The 19,292-nt window shown below is 41.7% G+C and overlaps 1 protein-coding gene across 1 annotated transcript; it reads left to right on the top strand.

The window, feature by feature from the left end:
• The first annotated feature begins 6,976 nt into the window (after positions 1–6,976).
• On the top strand, positions 6,977–18,972 carry LOC142038707 (meteorin-like protein). Its single transcript, XM_075044381.1, has 4 exons — positions 6,977–7,114; positions 7,987–8,396; positions 10,022–10,081; positions 12,592–18,972. The coding sequence occupies exons 1-4, from the start codon at positions 7,011–7,013 to the stop codon at positions 12,906–12,908; spliced, it is 891 nt and encodes a 296-aa protein (XP_074900482.1). The 5' UTR covers positions 6,977–7,010; the 3' UTR covers positions 12,909–18,972.
• Positions 18,973–19,292: the final 320 nt, after the last annotated feature.

The following is a 19,292-nucleotide window of genomic DNA, read 5'->3' as shown; positions in this document are numbered from 1 at the left end:
GCCAGGACTTTGAAAGTCTCCCTCTTTTACAGTAGGTGAGCTGGCTTCTCCACTTGTGCTTTGCCTGAGTGGGTACCAGTGATGTTGCACTATGTTTGTGCAGGCAAGGTCCTCCCACTTACTGTGGCTTGCTAGGAGTCCAGTCCTAAATGCATGAAATCCTCTTTGGGAAATGTGAATCCATCATTCCTTTTGGAGAAACAAAGCAGAATTGGAAGTGAAAGTAGCATCTAAATGGGTGCTTGTTTGGGAAAACCCCTGGTAAATGGTCTTGTTTCTGTTGGACAGATCATCCCCTTCTTGCATGTGGAAGTGAAGAAGTTTGTGTTTCACAAATTGACTGTTAGTCATTGCAGCAAATGATAGGTAGCAAACGTAGCTGTTGTTAAGCATGGGGAAGCCTCTTGTAAAATTGTATTTATGGTATGGAGAATATTCTGTAAGGTTGAAGTGTCTAGTTCCCAGACAGACATGGGGTCATCCTTCTATTGTAACTATATGTAGCTGTCATGCATGAGGAAAAAAGTTCTTTTTAAACATACAGTGTTAGCACTAGAATCTGTTGGGAAGTCTTTGTGTTTCCAACACGCTGTCCTTTTGATTTCAATGAATCCTCCTTTCCAGTATGTTGCAAATTGGGTTAAAGCCTGTTTTGAGTTATTTTTATCGAACTGTTTTAAGTGTTAGTTCGACTGCAGACAGTAAATGTCAGCAATGGGCACCCAGATTCTAATGCTAGCATAAATGAACTTTTCTAATTTTTAATATATCTGTAGCTGCTTAATGTTGTCATGTCTGCGTTGTGACTGTAAAACTGTTACATGCTGCTTTAATGTTGTAGGTGCATAAAGCACCAGTACAAAAAGCTACTCTGTAGCATTTCTGAAAGCAGAGTGGAAACCTGAAAATACTGCAGTACATTCTCTATCCAGAAGAGGGTACTCTGCAGCTGGATCTCATGTCCTGCACTGAAGAATTTTCCCTTACCCTGTTAACGATTAACATTGGAAAAATTGTGAAAGTGATGTTTCAAAAAGATAAATAATCAATAGTTTCTTCTGGCAGTCTTCATACAGCATACCTTTGTGTAAAACGTACAGGGTGAATAATCAATTCACAAAGTTTATTTTTAAGTTTTATTGCTGTATACACTAACTTAACTGACTTTTGGTCAGATCCCGATACCTTTCTTTACTGTAGGTTCTCACTCCTGTGACATGCAGTACAAAAAATTTAAAGTTGTATGGAGAGCCTTTCTGTGAGTCAGCTTCCTGCCTTGCTCAGACCTCACTTGTTTACACGCACAGGATGTGTGTGCCTATTTTCATGTGCATAGAACTTCTTGTCATAGGCTTTGTTTTACTTTGTGTTTTCACTTGAGCAATTCATAGCAGGGTTAAACTGTTTCAAATGCCACATGCGTTTTGGATCTTGCTTCGTATCTGGACTTTTTTAAAAGGCATCTGAAGCCCAAACTTGCATTCTTCATCTTCAGAAATAGCTGAGGTGAATGGTATTCACTTATGTATTTTTTTTTCTAAGTATGTCTATTATTCCTGGTGTTTAAAGCACGTTAGGGTGGTGTTTAGAGCATACTTTTAACAGCACTTTGGAATTACTGCAGTTATTAAAGAACATAGTCTTATGTTTTCTTTCTACTGCAATGGTGATATTCCTGTTTCAAATTAATTTGGAATTATGTTCAAATTTGAACATTTTTCTCAGCTAGCACTGTTATGAATTGCATTTCATGTTCGTGATGTAAAGACTGTATTGCATAATGTATGCATTTGATACTCTTTTTTTATATGTTCACTTTCAATGTTGCCCCTTCATAGGGCTTTTTTTCCAGGTCTTGCTTTTCTTAGGCACTAAGTAACTTGAAACAACATTTACTTTGGTTAGATGCTTTAAGTTCATGCTCTCAGAAAACAGACTTGTTTCTTCTGGTTGCAAAAGAAAATGCTACCATGTTTGAATATACTTGGCGAAAATCATCTTGTTGAGGCAATGCTTATAGCAAGAGTAAGTTAATAGTTTCTTCTGTATAACTTCAGCTGATTCAGGTTGAGAAATTTGTTCCCCTGTACATTTTGTCTTGCTAGTGTTTACACCTACTCAGTAAGTACTTCTTTTCCTCAGTCATTTAATTATGCATTTTATGCTGAGTCACTTTCAGCTAAAAATGTCATTTGGGACAGTATCAAAAGCTCTCCTGAAATCAGGATAGTGAGCTTTTCTTCTATCCACTTTACCTTCATGCCAGCTAGCTTGTCAGAAAAGGAAATTAGAATGGCTTTGCACAGCTTATTATTAGCACAGTAACCCACCTGTTTAGCTTTCTCAGTCACCATCAGTACACCTGGAAGATATTAGAAAGGCCTCCAAAGGTTCCCAGTCCCCCAGACCTATTTTGAAAGTACAATTTTTGCTCTTTGCTGCTGGGGAGGAACCTCCCCATTCTCCACAGGTTTTGAGAACTGATGGTTAAAGGTTCTGGTTTTCAGTTTGGCCAATTCCTTCTGGCTCTGCATTATGTTGCACTGAAGCTCACGGCTTTCATAGTGTATGTTATTGTATCTCACTGGTTAAAAAAAACCTTAAAGCACTGTACCTTAGCTGTGAACAGCATAATGGTATCAATGTTATAATAGTTATTCTTTGTTACTTGGCAACAAATGTTTTTTGGTAGAGCACCACTGTAACCTAGTTAGTTAATCTATGGGTAAGAGTAGGACACTTAGGAATCTTTGCACGTGTTTTAACTGAAAATCCTTTTTTGTTCTGTATTTCATACTGACTACTAGCAGTTTTCTTCCTTTTGGAAGAGAAAAAAGATTTGACCCTTCAGTTAGGAGTAAACTAGGATATCTTCAGATTTAAAAATACTAGTACATAACTGATCCTGTTGAATGTGAACCACTTCTTTAAAAATGCTCTGACTTTTTTTCTGAGAATGATAGCTGCTTCTTGAACACAGGAATGAGACAACAGAGACCACTTGTTCATTTAGCAAGTAAGTACATTGAGATAATTTACACATTCTCTATTTCAAATTCATTTAGGCCACAGTTCTAAAAGCATGGCATGATCAAAATTTCTCTGTCTCACTAAGAGTGCTGAATATCCAGTTCAGGTTTTGGGCATCTCAGGGAGAGACTTCTAGCTGGAGTAAAGCCACATGCCTTGACTAAACCTAGTGATGTTATGCGGACTTACATTAGCTGAGGATCTGGCCCTTAACTGTTCAAAAGTATGAATGTATTCAAAATTTTACTTTGTTTCCCATTAATACTGCCCTGTTTACTGTGCTGTATACCCTTATTGCTGTATGTAATTCATTTTTTGCATTGTTTCGTTTGCAACTTGTTTGTAGATTTCAGCATAAAAATAATTTTAAGAGTAAGTGGGAACTTACACTGTGAGTTTACTGCATTCTGTATCTTCAGAGTTTACATCCCTCAAAAGCCATTTTGTCCACTACCAACTGTTGTAATCCTTAGAGTACCTCCAGCCATTTTCTCTTTCTAGGATTTTTATAGATGGATTTTTATTTTTGTAGCTTGTAACTTCAATATGTATAGGAGTTATTTCTATTTAGTAATTGGTGACCAGAATACTGTAAAAATGTTACCTTTAAGAGGTGTAACTTTAAGTTAGTAATAACTACTTGCAAGAAAATACCAGCATGTTAACAGTTTAAAAAAAAAAAAAAAATTATTCTTTAGCTTGGAAATACTGTGATGCTGTGACTTGGGATTTGTATTGAATGTGTTTATGCATTTATTCTGAAGTTGCACTAAATAGGGAAAAAATGAGCTTAAAATGCAAGTAATACATCAAAAAGTAGAATTTATAACATCTTAGGTTTTTTTCAACCAAGAAAGGTGACATTTGGGATTCAGTATTTTTTTGGTTTTCCCACAGAACAGTGAGGAAGGAGTGATCAGTGTACTCTCGATGGAACAGTTGTTTCCTTATGGCGAAGTTTGAGATATATATTATTTAGTGCCCAAATATAAGCAAAAGCTGTCTGCACCGTTCCCACCTCTCTTCTCAGAAAACAAAAACTCAGAGCAAACCTGATTGCTCACAGCTGTAAAGTATATGAGATCTTACTTGCAAAGAAATAACGAGCCAACATAATATTGAATGTCCAATTTAAATGTTTAAAGTCAAAATTTGCTAATTTTTTGTTTACATCAAGTGATGCTTTCAAATCCCAAATTGGTTTTCCTTTGTTTTTTGAAAGGCGGCAGGCTGAAATGAGGGGATAAGGAGGTATTACCGTAAAATTCTTAGTCATAAAAGCTGGGAAGTGTGTTCTTTATTTGCTGCGTAGGCACAGGAAGTGTGATTGTGGAACATCTCATAAAAGTCTCTGCACCCTCATTGGCTTCATCCAATATTTCTGAAGCGGGTGATAATACCTTAGCCCCCCTGTAATTGTGATGTTTGCTCAAATCATTACATGTGGGTGATGTGTATTATTTGAGTACTTGGGCCAGGTTCTGTCTGTAAGAAGCTGCAACTTGAGTGAAGTCACAGAACTCCGCCCAGTTCTGTGGCAGTACTCCACATTAACGTAAGTGAAACTGGAGAAAACTTTTGTCTTCAGTGAGTTGTGTCATGGCCTGTCTCTTGTGACTTAAGCTCCCAGAAGGCTCCTTTGAGAAACATCTGCTCCATATTCTTCATAGAAGTTTGTAAATACAGACTTTTTTCACAGCACTGACTTGGTTACTGAATTTCCTAATGCATCTTTTTGTTGTCTTGTTATTTGTACTGTATTTCTCTGTAGATTAAAGTGTGTGAATTAAAGTATTTAAACTCAGTTTTTCCTGCTCCTCACTATGCATAAAAGCAAATGTGAGTTTTCAACTCTGTAACAACCTAGTGATGATGATAACTGCCTGGCTTTTAGAAGGCTGCAGTATGATAAGCTTGGTCATTTTGAGAACAGAGTTGTATTTTGTCGAACGCCGAAGCCATGCTTCTGCCTGAGATCCCTGCTGCAAAATCCAAGCGTTTCAAACCTCAGATACGTGGAAAAAATTCTAGACAACATGGTAATGTCATTCAGAGCTAAAACTAATTCTGTTTGGTAACTTACAAAGATGTCTCAGCAGCTGCTTGCCCACTTCTGGTTCATCCTTCTCCTCAAGGTATTCACCCCTGGGGAAAAGCTGAGTTTGTATGGCTTTGTGAGAGATATGTTCAAAATGGTTTAAAAACCCCAGGCTTCAATAGTAAGATGAAATGTCTAAATCATTCCTTCTCACCAATGTCAGTGATTTGGCATCTTAAAAACAGTTTGTGATGCACACTCTTTGTTTAGTCTAAGGGGGAAATAAGCCTACATCTTATCTGTAAAGAGCAATTTCTGAGTAAGAGTTTTAATGGGAGATGTTTTGGTGTTGTGTGGTGTTAATATAAACTGGAGGCAGGAGGGCTGCTGAGCACAAGTCAGCACAATACACGCAGGGCTTTCCACAGGCAGGGGAAGTGCTGCTGCTGGAAGGTGTTCAGAGATCAAGTGGCTCAATGCTTTCTCCTGATGGCAGCAGATGGGTTAGTTTGGGCTTTTGGAAGTGAATAAATCTTCCTATGTGGCCACTTAATCATCGTGTCAGCTCCCTCCCCAAGTCCTCTCCTCTGTTCCCCAATCTCATTTGCACAAAAGAGAGAATGGGCTCTGGCCTCTTAGCTCCTATATTATGCCACAATCAAACCTTTTAAAGACTATTTCTGTGTTGTTTTCCATTCAAGATGGGGTCAGAGCATAGGTATTCAGCAGGTTTTTTCTTAGATGTAAGACAATAGTTTCACAGAGCTTTGAGGATCACTGGCACTAATGTTAATACAAGATCTAGGTTTAATGCGTTTTTAAATGTTTTTAGAACTGTTGGAGTGAACCGTGCAGAGCACCAACTTGAGCCAGACTTTAGGCTAAAGTTGTGCAAGAAGTCACACCGCAGGTACGTGTGGGGAAGAACAGGGGATCTTAGAATAGTGTAAGACTGAAATTCTGTCTTTTGATAATAAAACTGTAAAATATTTGGTGAATGAAAAGTAAAGCGGTTGTGTGGGAGTCCAAATAAGATTCAGGGAGTCCAGTGTTAGGCACTTGAGGGCTCAAGCTCTGATTTCAGGGTATCTCCTCTAGCAAACACATTTTCCTCTTAAGGAAAAGCCCTAATGGCAGAAATGTGGCGGGCAAACTGCTTCTCTTCCCTTGTGCATCTGTAGGCAATGTGAGAACACGCTGCTAACCACAAGGTAACAGATGGCCGGAGAGTCCTGGTGACCGTGGGCGCTGTCGCAGCGCGGGGGAACAATGCCCTGCGGATCTTCGCATGTGCCACCCAGCAGCGCCGAGGGCCATTGTCCCCGGCCCGCTGCAAAATCCCAATTCCACGCTTAAGAGCTGCAGAAAAGAGCCCAGCTCTCTCAGACCTGCAAAAGAGCAGCTCCCCATGTCGTTCATTGAAAATATGGAAAGGGCAATGCATATAGAAATCTAATTATTGGCAGGCACAGCCCGGCTTTTAGCATGATAATTGCAGGCCCTTGCGCTTTCTTGTGCGCGGACCCCTGAAAGGTACTGGTGAAAGCAGAAGTTAGAACTACTGAATTTCCATCAATCATTCCATGTTTGCTTTGATTAGGCTGACACGATTTTTGTTGGCTCCTGAACTGCGATGAGAAACCGTTATTCATCACGCTTAAATCTTTTAAAGACCGAGGGGGGCTGCCGGGGCCGTGCGATGTAGGCAGCGGTAAGAAAACAGAAACGCGGGGACGGTGGTACCGTCGTGTCCCCCCCACACAACTCTTTTTGGGGGACCTGCAGCCGCTCGCTGAGAGACCCGGGGTGGTGAAGGGGAGGAGGAGGAGGAGGAGGGGGACGCGGCCTGTCCCCGGCATCCCCCTCCCTTCCCTCCCTCCCTCCCGCCCTTATAGCCCGGCCCGCGGCCCAGCGCGGCCTCTCTGCGCCGGGCGGGCCCGGCATGGCCGCGGAGCGGGGCTCGCCCAGCCTCCTGGCCCTCCTGCTGCTGCTGGCGGGCGGCGGGCAGCGGCCGGGAGCCGCCGATTACTGCAGCTGGAGGGGCAGGTAGGCGGGTAACGGGACGGGGGGGCCCGTTAAGCGGGGCCGGCGGCCGCCTGAGGCGGGGGGTGGTGGTCTCGCCCGTTGGGTGCGGGAAGGGAAGGGCCGGGTCCGGCTGAGGAGGGCGGCTGCTGCGCCTCGGCTGGCGGTTTGTCGTCGTGAGTTTTGACAGGAAAATAGGCAGCAGGGCTTTCTGAAGACCTACGTCCCTTTCCTCTGAGTTTTGTTGTCTCCGTCTTTTAACCTAATTCCGCTGTTACGGACTTGGTTTTCCGAAAGCAGTGGAATTGCACCAGCTTGAGGAAGAGCTCAGGAGCAGGGCCGGCACAGCCGGCTTTGACTGCAAACGTTTTCTTCGTGAATTCTTATGGGAAACGTTAAAAGTAATTTTAGAAATTCAGCCTTTTAAACCAAATTTTTCAGATGTAACATGAGTACTCTCGGGGCAGCTCCTGCTGCGAGTCAGCAGCTCTCACCCCTACCCACCTGCAGGCGGGATTTTCCAGAGCACTGCCCAGTCCTATCGCACAGAATGTTTTTGCTGCTATTTTAGCAGAGAGAAGTTTCCCTCTGTCATTTTTTCCTGGATGCTGCAGGCATCCAAGCACAGGTTTGCAGGTAGGCGAAAGGGACCGAGGCTCCTTTCCCTGCTCCCTGGTGCAGCACCAGGTGTGAGCGATCCTCCTCCTGTCCGTGGTGGGAGGTGAGGGAGAGAAGGCAGCCCAGCTGGAAAAAATTAGCTTAAGAGTCATTAGGATAGAGTCGGAGGCGGCAGCAGGACTTGTATCTCTGGGCAGCCAGCGTGGCAGTGACTGCTGGACTGTCCTGCCTGTGCCGTGGGTATCGTTAGTGACGGACTGATGGTATTGTCTTGGCAGCGGTTTGAGCTGGGAGCCCCGTTCCCGTGCGGTGGAGCAGGTCCATCTGCGCTGCACCGAGGGCTCCCTGGAATGGATGTACCCAGCGCGAGCCCTGCGTGTCGTTCTGGAGCCCAACCTCTCCAGTGCCCGGCGCACCACTGTCTGCATCAAGCCTGCCAGTGACTTCCAGGGTGCCAGCATCTACGTGGAACGTGCTGGGCAGCTGCACCTGGTGGTAAGCGAGGCAGAAGGGACTCGACCCCACCACGTCTCTTGCTTCAGTGCCCGCACGCCACAACGAGTGGCCCTCTTCCTGCAGGCCAGCCCGCAGAGGGACATCAGCCGCCGGACGGCCAGCTTCCAGTATGAGCTGCTGACCAACCAGGGTGCTGCTGGCCCCGAATTCAAAAAGATGGCAGTGGTTGAAGGTAAGAGCAGGGCCAGCCTCGGGGCTCCAATATGGGGGAGATCCAAGGTGGCATCCGATACCCGTTGACCTTGCCAGTGCGTCCCTAGTGACAGAAGCTGTTTTGGCTGAGGGGTTTGTCGTTGCAAGGGAGGTCTTTCTGCCAGCTTGCTGACTTTTCAGTGGGTGCGGTATGTTTTCAGATTTCCACTGTGAGGGGCATCCTGTAGGCACAGGAGGGAACACTGCAATGTAAAGAGAAACTCTGTCTCTCTGTTAGCAGCCAGCTTGGTCCTGGACGTATGCACTGTGATCATGGGTGTCCCCAGCCCCTGGCGGTACCATAACTGAGAATGCCTGAGTGGGTTATAGGAGCCTAAACCCATGTTCAGAAGGTATTTAAATTCATCAGGAACCCAAGGTCTCAAGATAGTTGCTGGAAATTAAAATGATCTTTTGAAAACAGGTTTAGCTGTCTAAATTGCTTGAAACTTCATTTACCTTTCTTTCCTATTCTTACACCAACATAATCCTGTACCTAATAGTGCTTATCCACACACATACACACACATTTATGTATCCAAGGAGCACTGAGGCTGAAGAGGGCTCTTATCCATCCCAGTTCTGAAAAATCAGGACCCACCTACTGTTGCTGTTACATCCTTGCTGCCCCAATAAAGAATACCCTGGGCCAACCTCCTGTTAAAAAGGGGAGTATTCAAGCCATGTTGCAATGGCAAGAAGCTGCCTGTAAAATGGAGAGGTTAAATAAGAAGAGCAGCTGTAGTACTTTTGGGTTGTCCTCTCCTCTTTGTTAACCCGCTCAATGTGCTGCTTTGCTGTTTGCTGGAGCTTCATGGCATTAACTCAGGGAACGTGCTTATTTTAGGAAGTGCTTAATAGGATCACTGGCTTGACTGCCCAGTACTCAAGACAGGAGCTTTTGGTAACAAACGGGGTATATACCAAGCGTGTGGATAACAAATTACTTTTATGGGGGAGCAGAGCCTAAGGGATTTGGTGAACCCTACGACCTGGTGTTAGACTCATGAAGGCTTCAGATGTGATGTGGGGTGTTTTCTTTTATCACTAATATATTGAATGACTTATGCTGCTCCCCCACACTTGGAATAAAATTCAACCACATCCACACTGGATTACTGATCTTTCAGTCGGCAATACTGGAGTATTGCCTGGCTCTGGAGCTGCAAATTGTCTGAAGTCATTGTAACTCCCAGCACACATGTAGATGCTTGTCTTTATTCTTGTATTTCATAATCCACAAGTAATATAGGAGGACCTTTCCCTCTTTCTGTCAAAACAGAACCAAATTTGAAAAGGTTGAAAAATGATAGAGGGGAGGTACGTGCCAGGTGCTGTGTTTTCTGATGTATTTTTTGCATGCTTCATCAGTTGTTCAAGGGATTATGTGCTATCAGGCCCTGTTGTCGCTCAATGACTCTTACAAATCCTCTGTGTTTATTTCTTTCCTTCAGTTTTATTTGCATAACAAGAATTTTTGTTTGCATCTGATCATAATGCTCTTTAAGCTACTAGTTCTGCCCCATTTCCTCTCATAATTAACCAGTCCTTTAGCAATGAGATATAGTATAGTATTATAAGTAACTAAGTGGGTTTTTTTTCTAGCTATGTGCCGTCCTTGTGACAACATGGAACTTCTTATGGCCATTTGCAGCAGTGATTTTGGTAAGCTGACTAAAGGGAAGTCATTCTGCCTTTAATTATGTATTGATTGTTTGAATTTATTTGCTGCTTTTCTTAAAATAATGTCATGACTGTACTCTCCGATCCAAGAAAGAAACTAGCTGTGTGAGACAGAATTTGAATGGGGGGGGAAATGAAACCTAGAAGGGAGAAGCTTTCTTATAAGGTCCTTATTTCCTGCAGGCAGAAAGGTTACGATATAAAACCAAACTGAAAGTAATTCTCACAAGTGTGCTGCTCACTCTCACATGTATCAGTCACATGCATCTAGATACACATACACACAGGTTATACGTGCTTTGTATACTCCTTTTTATTACCTTCATCCGTTGTTGGGTTTGGTTTTTTCCCCATTGATGAATATGCCCTCTCTCTTCCCTCACGATTTGCATGCTTCCTAGTTCTTTTTCTACAGAGGTAGTGAGTTGTTTTAACTTAGCTAAGGATTTCAGGTGATTTAAACTTCCTTCAGTGCCATACTCATTAGGTTTCATGCTTTATGAGACAACAGAGCAGTTAATATTCCATAAGATGAGAAATACTGATAGGATGGTACATTAAAAGCTTTTTCCATTTTCTCTACTTAATAATGCAATATAATTTTTTTCTTTTTCTTTCTATCACGATTTGTTCATTTTATTCCCATAGATTTACGCATGAAAGTTTGTACCTCTTTGATTGTGTCCAATAGATCAAGCAGTAGAGCTGCCTCTCCACATAGCAACAATTACATTGCTGTAAATGTACCTATGTAAAGAAATAAAACTGTGAGCGATATTTACCCCTATTCAACTTTTAAAAAAACCCACCAAATTATTGCTTTCCTACTAGGGGTTGCCATGCTTCAAGGCTACTGATAAAATCAAATGCTAATACAAAAACAGAGTGTAGAGCATGCTTCCCTTAGAGTGCTCCTTAGCTGGTAATTTTTCTTCTTCTTCTAAATTAATTGACGCAATCCAGCGCATTGTTTCTATTTGATGAAGTTATCAGTTCCCATGCGAGGTGCTGTCCCTCTGCACTGCCTGAAAGACCAGAGACTGACAGATGTGGAGGCCCAGGCACACAATGGGGGGCACTTACACTTACAGCAGCAACAGAGCAGAAGAAATAGCCCTTTGAACTGACTCTATTTATGGCCTGACTTCCTTGCCCTAAGCTCACAAATCGCTATCATCAACTTTTTTGATTAGAGAAAATAGCTGCTAATGAAAGTGTAAATGGCACTGGGAGTGAATAGGGGCTTTATAGTTATTCTTAAGATGGAGGTCTTCAGTCACTAGGCCCCGAGCAGTGCAGGAGCAACTTGGAGCACCAGGAACAAGTGCATTATAGCTTGTCAATAGACTTGACTGCATCTGATTAAAAATGATCACACAAAGAGGGAGACAGAGAACAGAGACATCTGTTGCACAAAATTCTGGATTCCCTTGGAAATTGAATGAAATGAGAAAGTTCTCAGAGACTTCAGAAATAAGCTTTTTCTGCCTCTTGGGTTGTTGAGTTCTCCGTACCTGAATGAACGAGTTTTGTGGCAGAAGCATGGTTATGTTCCCGTTGCATTGGTAACCTCTCATTTGCTCAAGAGTTCTTGGCTCGAATGGTGGCATGTTTCTTTCTGAGCCTTCTCTGGGTATGGGATGGAAATTCGTTTAGTTAATAGACAAATAATTGATTGCTGTGAAAAATGAGGGCGATGAGAAATGAGAAAGATGGCTTCAGGACAAGCAAACACCTGTCAGATGGGATGTTTCATTCTCTGTACAGTTGATGCAAAGGATGCTTTCAGTCAGAAAGACTATGGCTTATTATGCTTTCATTCCCAGAAAACAGCTAGGATCACTTTGGGAAAAGGAGGTACAAGTGTGCTGTGTGATTTTTTAAATAAGGCTTCAGATAAAGCCACTCTAAAAGTTCTGCACGTTGTTCATCAGCTCCCAAAGTGTCTTTTGATGGACAGATGAATGCCATTTTCTGAGGGAGAAAAATCCCAAACCTTTAAATGAAAAGCATTTAACAAGCTCTTATTTTTTCCAATCAAATCATATTCTAATTCTTCTTGGATCAACCTCTGTTACTGCTGTCAAAGGAAAACTTCAGAGTCCCATGGAGACAGGAAGGATGTAGTCTGTGACAGTCATCATTTTGGAATATAGACTGAAAAAACTTGAGTCTCTGAGCTGACCTTTTTTCATGTGCTTTTTTTATCCTTTACTGCTTCTTTGCATTATCAAGCAAGTTACATGCTTTCTCCTCAGATGTAGCTGATTTGCGTAGTCATAAAGCATGCTTCCAAACACATAGCACTGTTTGTGTAGGGATCCTCTGTGTAAAGGATGCAGTGTAAGCTCAGAAATGTGTCCACCTGTAGGTGGTAGGCATACAAACTGCACAACAAACCTGTTTCTCCAATTATTTCATTCAGTGAACTCCTAGTACCTGAACTACTTACCTGCTGCTTCATAACCAACTCCTATCTTCTTCACATCTAGTGGTGAAAGGATCTATCCGAAATGTTTCCCACGATTCAGAGAACCACATGTCACAGGTTGATGTCAGCGTCCAGAAAGTCTACAGGCAGAAAAACAGAATTTTCCAGCAGGACGAAGCAAGTGGTGAATGGCGAGGCCCTATACGAACCCTGCTGCAATGCAAGGTGAAGAAGGGAGGTGGAGATTTCCTTTTCACTGGAAATGAACATTTTGGCGAAGCTTGGTTGGGCTGTGCTCCTCGGTTTAAAGATTTCATGTTCATTTACCGGGCTGCCAGAGAAAGAGGAGCCAACCCATGTGAGTTTCAGCTCAACTGACAGGAGTGACACTGGAGTTGAGAGTTGAAAAACTTCAGCGCAGTTTTTGGATACTGAATCTGAAGTAGGGTTAAAACCAAGGACTAAAGCTAACAATTTCACCAAAACTGGAGCCTGGAGAATTTCCTGAAGATAATGGCTCTGTGAGCCCTGAAAACTGACTTTTAATCCACATTTGCATTAGCTGCATTAATTTCTCCTTCTTCACATCTTCTTTGCCTCACAAAATAACTCTGAATTTTGAAAGGGTTGTCTTTTTTGTGGTTAGAAAGCAGCTTGTGGTCAGTATTACAAAATTCTCTCTAATGTCTTTTGCTCCATGTACCTACTATGTGCTTCTTGTCTAGATTTTTTTCTCTCTTCCCCTATCTCTATTTGATTTCCCTTCCAAATGGCTCCTTTGGTTTTTGGTTGGTTGGTTTTCGGGTTTTTTAAATTAATGCTAACTATAGTCTTAGCCATAGTTACTAAACTTTCAGGCAATTGACAGGTTTGCCAGGTTTTTTGCCTTCTGTATGTTAGCAGAAAGATTAACTAACCCTCTGGGGCAAAATCACAGCTGATACAATTCTGCAGCACTCTGTTGATTTCTGCACAGTTGACAGCCTCTGATTTTGTGCCCGTGCAAACAGGCCAATGAGGGATATACTGCACTTTAGCTAATATGAACACTAACACTGTATCACTACCAGATGAGAAAAGGTGTTTGGGAAATGCATTGAAATGATCAGAAGTTCTAGTTGTAGCATTGTCTGTGTGAGAGTGTAATATTTGGTATTTGTAGTACTGGGCCCACATCTAGCTTTAGTTATTGTTTAGTACACAACAGGAAAGACCTGAGCGAACTGGCCCTTGTAAAGTATTGGAGAATGTACAGGGATATCTGAATACTTGGATTTTGAGAGCTGGAGATCAATGCTATATTTGAGATTTTAAATCGAATACTCTCCTTTGGTTGTTATTTGCACTGTAAATATGAGGTAAAATATGTTCTGTTAGTATAGATCAGAGGTACTGCATTTCTTCTTATTTTGTATATTTGTATATGCCAGACTTGTGGGGGGTTTTGCCTTTTAAAGGGGCCTTAGCCATTTCTTGTAGCATTAATGTAATAATATTTGCTTTCAGAGCATCATCCGTTTGAAATAGTGTGTTCTTTTTAGACCAAATAAGTAGTTTAGTGAATGAGTGGTTGAAAAACTAAGATAACCTAGTGTGAAGTGAAAAAACATGCTTAAAACCCCATGTGATCTGGTGATGTAATTCACAGCCCTGTGGACTTGTCAGCCTTGCAATGAGCAACCTGAAATCATTGCAATCGGTGAGAGTAATGAAGAGCTTGTTAGAGATTGTGGGTGTTGGAAATATTAATTCTATTTGACCATAATCTCCCTATATTGCATAGAGTTGAGATAACTACCTTTCTTTTGACACAGTAGAATAAAAGCTAAAGGGGAGTTATCTTTCTTGCACTGGCTGTGTTAGTTTATGTATAGTAGGAGCCAACAGTTGCATTTACGTGCTCATTTTAGTCTTCTTGGACAACAAGAGGTTGAACAGAGGGAGACAAAACATATTATGCAAGCAGCTTGTAATGCCCAGTGCTTCAATATGTATGTCATTGAATGTATCCCGAGTTCACGCGCGCTGCTTTATTTGCCCCCTGCCCCTTGCAAAAGAACAGGTAGAGACCAATTGTATTGAGGGCATGAAGCATTCAAACCAGCAAAAATGAAGCCAATTTATAAAGACAGAAAGGTGGACTGAGAGGTGAAGAACAGCAATGAGGAGTTTAAGCTACAGCTGACCATAATTCCTGCTTAATGGTTAGAGTCAGCATCTTCCATAAAGCAGTAATCTTACATGGAAGATCTGTTCTGTTGCTTGTTCTCTCCATAGATGATAAAGCCTTTCAAAAGAGTCCTTGACATCCTGAAAGAGACGTAATCAGTATGGTTCCAGAGATCTATTACAGGAAGTTCTGCATCCCAGGAGTTTGTCATTCTGTGCTCAAGAATCATATAGAAGAGAAAGCATCTTTTATGGCACTAAACAAGATCTTCATTCAATTGTTTCTCAAAAATTCTGTGGATTTTCTTCCTTTCAGGATGGATAAATAGGGCCAGGCAGCCTTACCAAATCACAGTGATTCATGTATTCAGGGAAAAGGTACCTAAAACCAAAGTAAGGATGCCAAAATTATCTTCATGTTCATCTTCATGGGGTTTTTTTAGTCTTTGGGGATCAGTTTCTCCAACTCTGCATACAGGAAATTGGGTCAGAAGGGGTTAAATACTATCACTGTTCCACATATGGAGAGTTGAGGCAATGAGAGACAATTCTTGGTGGAATTCGGATGCCAGCTTTAAGATTTGAGTTAGACCTGGTATGGGGAAGGGGGGGACCGAAGTTATAGTCAAAACACATTTGTGAACAACTGCAAGCAAACAAGTGATCATCTTTCTCTACTGTGGTTGAATTTAACCCAATGAATTACCTCTACTGAGGAAAGCTTAAGCCTTTCAGCCTCTTCCAGGAAGGAAGTGAAGCCTTTTCCATAATCCTTCTGATCTGTAACATTTCATAAAGCAGCAGGGGTCTTTATGCACTTAATCATTTGTTCTTTGCTGGACTTGTGCCTGATGTGTAGATAGAGAATCAAAACAGGGACAGGATGTTTCCCGCCGTTTGTTGAAAGACAAAAGAGCTGCAAGAATCTCTAATGAGTCTTTGAATGACTGGACCAACACCATGAGGTAAAGGTTTGTGAATAAACACTGTGGGCTAAGTCTTCTTGACTGATTTGAATGAGGTTTTGCCTGCTTACACCAGAGTGGATTTGGCCCTTTTTTAATGCAGCTGGTCTTTTCCTCATGACTACCTTGCCTTTCTGTGCAGTTTCAAATGCACTGAATTTTCAACACACCATTCCATAGGAAATTAATTACATGAATACAGGCTTATTCCCTTTGTTAGAGGTTTGACTCATTCGCTCACTTTCTCCAATTCTATTATTATTTTTAAGGTAAATGTTTCAGTATTTTTCACTGAAATGTAAGCTCAACTTTTGTCTCAAACAAAAGGATAAGAACCCTCTTTGTATGACAAAGTAGAACGATAGGTCTTCCGTCACAGTATAAAAAGGCAAAGTGGTGGCTTTCAGAGATCTTGAGAGTTCTAGCGGGAAGGCACAGGAGCTGCACACCGAAGTCTTGAACTCAGGGGTTTATGCTGAGTTTTGCTGCTGACTCAAGTATTTAATACCTTCTGCTGTCAGTGAGAGAGCCCGTGTTTTAACACCTCCTAGGAGCTCATTCTGCACTGAGATTTGAATGCTTAACTTCAACATGGGAGGAGGAGTAAATTTTTCTCTTTTTCTGTCCTTGACCAAGAGTCTATCTTTTCTCCCTTCTTAATGGTCTTGATCTCATTCTGTTGAAATCTAGCAAGGCTTCCAAAATAGTCATGGAGAGTCAGAGTTAAAAGTATTTCTAGTATTTCTAAATGCTTTTCTTCATTTCAAAGTGATGAGTTTTGGTTTCAGTACGCTGCTGTAATAGTTTAGAGATATGTAATTCATGCTCCTGTAATCAGTACAGTCATACTTAACATATTTATAATTTTGTTTCAGGATATAATTCTATCTCCAGGGAAATAATATCTCACTAGTTAAAGGAATACTTTCACTGCCAATCATAGGCAAGTACCTGAAATGAATCAGGGGCCAACAGGGAATATGGGGGCTCCAGGTCTGCTGTCAGACCAATCATTACAGCGTGCCACAGAGCAACAGCCCTCTTCACTATGAACTTGAGAAGTTACAACAAAATTGTAATGTCCTTACCTATTACAGAGCCAAGATCAAGGATAGCCAAACTGCTTGAGTATCAGTTTCATGCAAAATGAATGCTTAACCTGAATCCTAGATTTACTTTTGCAAGAACAATATTCCTGACTCCAGAAGAAAACCTGTTACACTTAATTGAAAAGTGTTGCTGATAATCTGATCTAAAACTTTGTATTCAACTTCATATAAATGCAACCCTACATGAATTACCTTGTTGCAGTCAGGAGAATAAAAGCAGGATTTGCAGGATCAGGCTTCTAGGGCACAAAATTCCCTTACAGACAAAGGTGGAAACTCTCTCTGAATTAGGGGAAAAACCTAACCCTAAAGCAAAAAAACCACCCCTTTCTTCCTCCACCAAGTACTAATTGATTTTTAAAATGGAACGTAGGTGCTGTAAGAAGTACAAATTCTTTTCTTACATTGAAAAACATTAAGGAGTTTAATACAAACACAGACAAAATACAGCTAACTTGCCTCCTTAACGTTCTGTTGAACTAATTCAGGATCAAGAATTGCTCATGATGGTATTTTCACCTAAATTATCTGCCTCTTTTCAATTAGCTTTTATTATTTTAATGGTGGCTCCTCCCAGCCTCCCTTAGTGCTTTGGCCAGACTCACATAATTGCCTATATTTTATGTAAATTGAATTGTTACACCGTAAAATGATATACATATGTGTCTACCACACAAAGTCCAATAAATGGTGTGAATAAACCCATTATTTTCAATGTAACGGCATCCGATAGCAGCCTGGGAAACACAGGGCTGACAGATGTGAGCCCATGACAAGGCCTGGAAAAAAACTGAATGAGGAGCACTCTGACAGACTGCAATTAATTGACTTTTGAAATAACTCCTTTTTTTCCACAGTTCTACTTGGCTGAGCAAGATTCACAAATTGCTGTCTTGAACTTTTTAATGGAACAAAATAGCTGCCAATGAAAGTTTAAATGACATGAACTTTGAATAGGAGTCATACAATGACCACACCGTGACATGTTTTTAACTGACATATTATTGGAGAAGTAGCAGCCACTCAATTGGGAAGGAATTAGGAAGGGGGGAAGAGATGGGAGGGAGTTAGAGAACTGGGTATAGAAACATGGTCTGTTAAACACTAGCCAAATACAGTTTTATTTTTGGAAGAGAAACAAGTATTAGGAAACATCTGATAAACGTTTTTATGTATGTTCCCAGAGAATATGATTCGGAGTCCAAGTGTATTGTTCCTTTTGCTGTGAAAAAGTGATCACAAAGCTAAATCAAGGGGAAATTACATTAGCAAGTAAGAAAACAGACCTTGTATGAGTAATGACTTCTCTGGGGTTTCAGTACCTGCTCAAGACCCAGGCTGCAGTCACAGTCAAGTTTATGCAGGCTCAAAATATCTATTTGTCTTTCTTTGGCAGACCTAACTGACTTCTTAATCCCAGGGACATCATGGCACCAGTAGTTAGTGAAGATGAGGATATTTTTTTTCTAATTTATGTACTACCTGCCACTGCTGATCAAGCAATACCAGTCTGACTCTCTGGGAGCTCTTTGGAGGTTTTATTCCCCAAAACCTTCATCAGCCTAACAACTCATCTGTAGAACTTCAAGTGGAAAAGTCTATTTGTAACTTGTTTTATGGGTGCCTTTGTTTTGGCTAATTTTTAAAAGTCTGTTGAGACACAAGAGCAGCTCCCTGTGGAGCTGCTTTCCACTGGCCATATAGCGAGGCAGCAGCTTGCAAACCACATGCCCTTGAGTTTGATTTCACCGAGTAACATTAGGAATCATCACTGTCCTGGTTTCAGCCGGGATGGAGTTAACTGTCTTCCTAGTAGCTGGTACAGTGCTATGTTTTGAGTTCAGTATGTGAAGAATGTTGATAACACTGATGTTTTCAGTTGTTGCTCAGTAGTGTTTAGACTATGGTGGGGGATTTTTCAGCTTCTCATGCCCAGCCAGTGCACCTGACCCAAACTGGCCAACGGTGTATTCCATACCATGGGACGTCCCATCTAGTTTAGGAACTGGGAAGGGGGGGAGGCAGTGATTTGGCCGCTCGGGGACTGGCTGGGTGTCGGTCGGCGGGTGGTGAGCAATTGCCCTGTGCATCATTTGTACATTTCAATCCTTTTATTACTTACTGTTGCCATTTTATTAGTGTTATCATTATCATTATTAGTTTCTTCTTTTCTGTTCTATTAAACCGTTCTTATCTCAACCCAGGAGTTTTACTTCTTTTCCTGATTTTCTCCCCCATCCCACTGGATGGGGGGGGCAGTGAGTGAGCGGCTGCGTGGTGCTTAGTTGCTGGCTGGGGTTAAACCACGACAATCACCTATTGCTGCTTCCAGATATAACTTAAGCTGGCAGATGCTGGACATCACCTAAGGCTTTTTTAAGCAGTCCCATTGCACATACTGACTCCTTAGTCATTCATCTTCCCCCAGCTGATGACCATGTTTTTGCTTACCTGAAAAGGTCTCCAGTTTCATTTACTGGATAGGATGTTCCCCTCATCCTCGGCTAGGATGCAGCATT

Source organism: Buteo buteo, chromosome 13 (assembly GCF_964188355.1).
Source record: "Buteo buteo chromosome 13, bButBut1.hap1.1, whole genome shotgun sequence".
Lineage (NCBI taxonomy): Eukaryota > Metazoa > Chordata > Aves > Accipitriformes > Accipitridae > Buteo > Buteo buteo.
Note: the sequence above shows the minus strand (reverse complement) of the source record. Positions and strands in the feature narration are given on the sequence as shown.

Excerpts from the sequence above, each read along its gene's own strand:
- LOC142038707 (XM_075044381.1), top strand. The coding sequence starts at position 7,011 with ATGGCCGCGGAGCGGGGCTCGCCCAGCCTCCTGGCCCTCCTGCTGCTG. Across the intron at positions 8,397-10,021 it reads AAAGATGGCAGTGGTTGAAG|CTATGTGCCGTCCTTGTGAC; the intron begins GTAAGAGCAGGG and ends TTTTTTTTCTAG. Across the intron at positions 10,082-12,591 it reads CATTTGCAGCAGTGATTTTG|TGGTGAAAGGATCTATCCGA; the intron begins GTAAGCTGACTA and ends CTTCACATCTAG.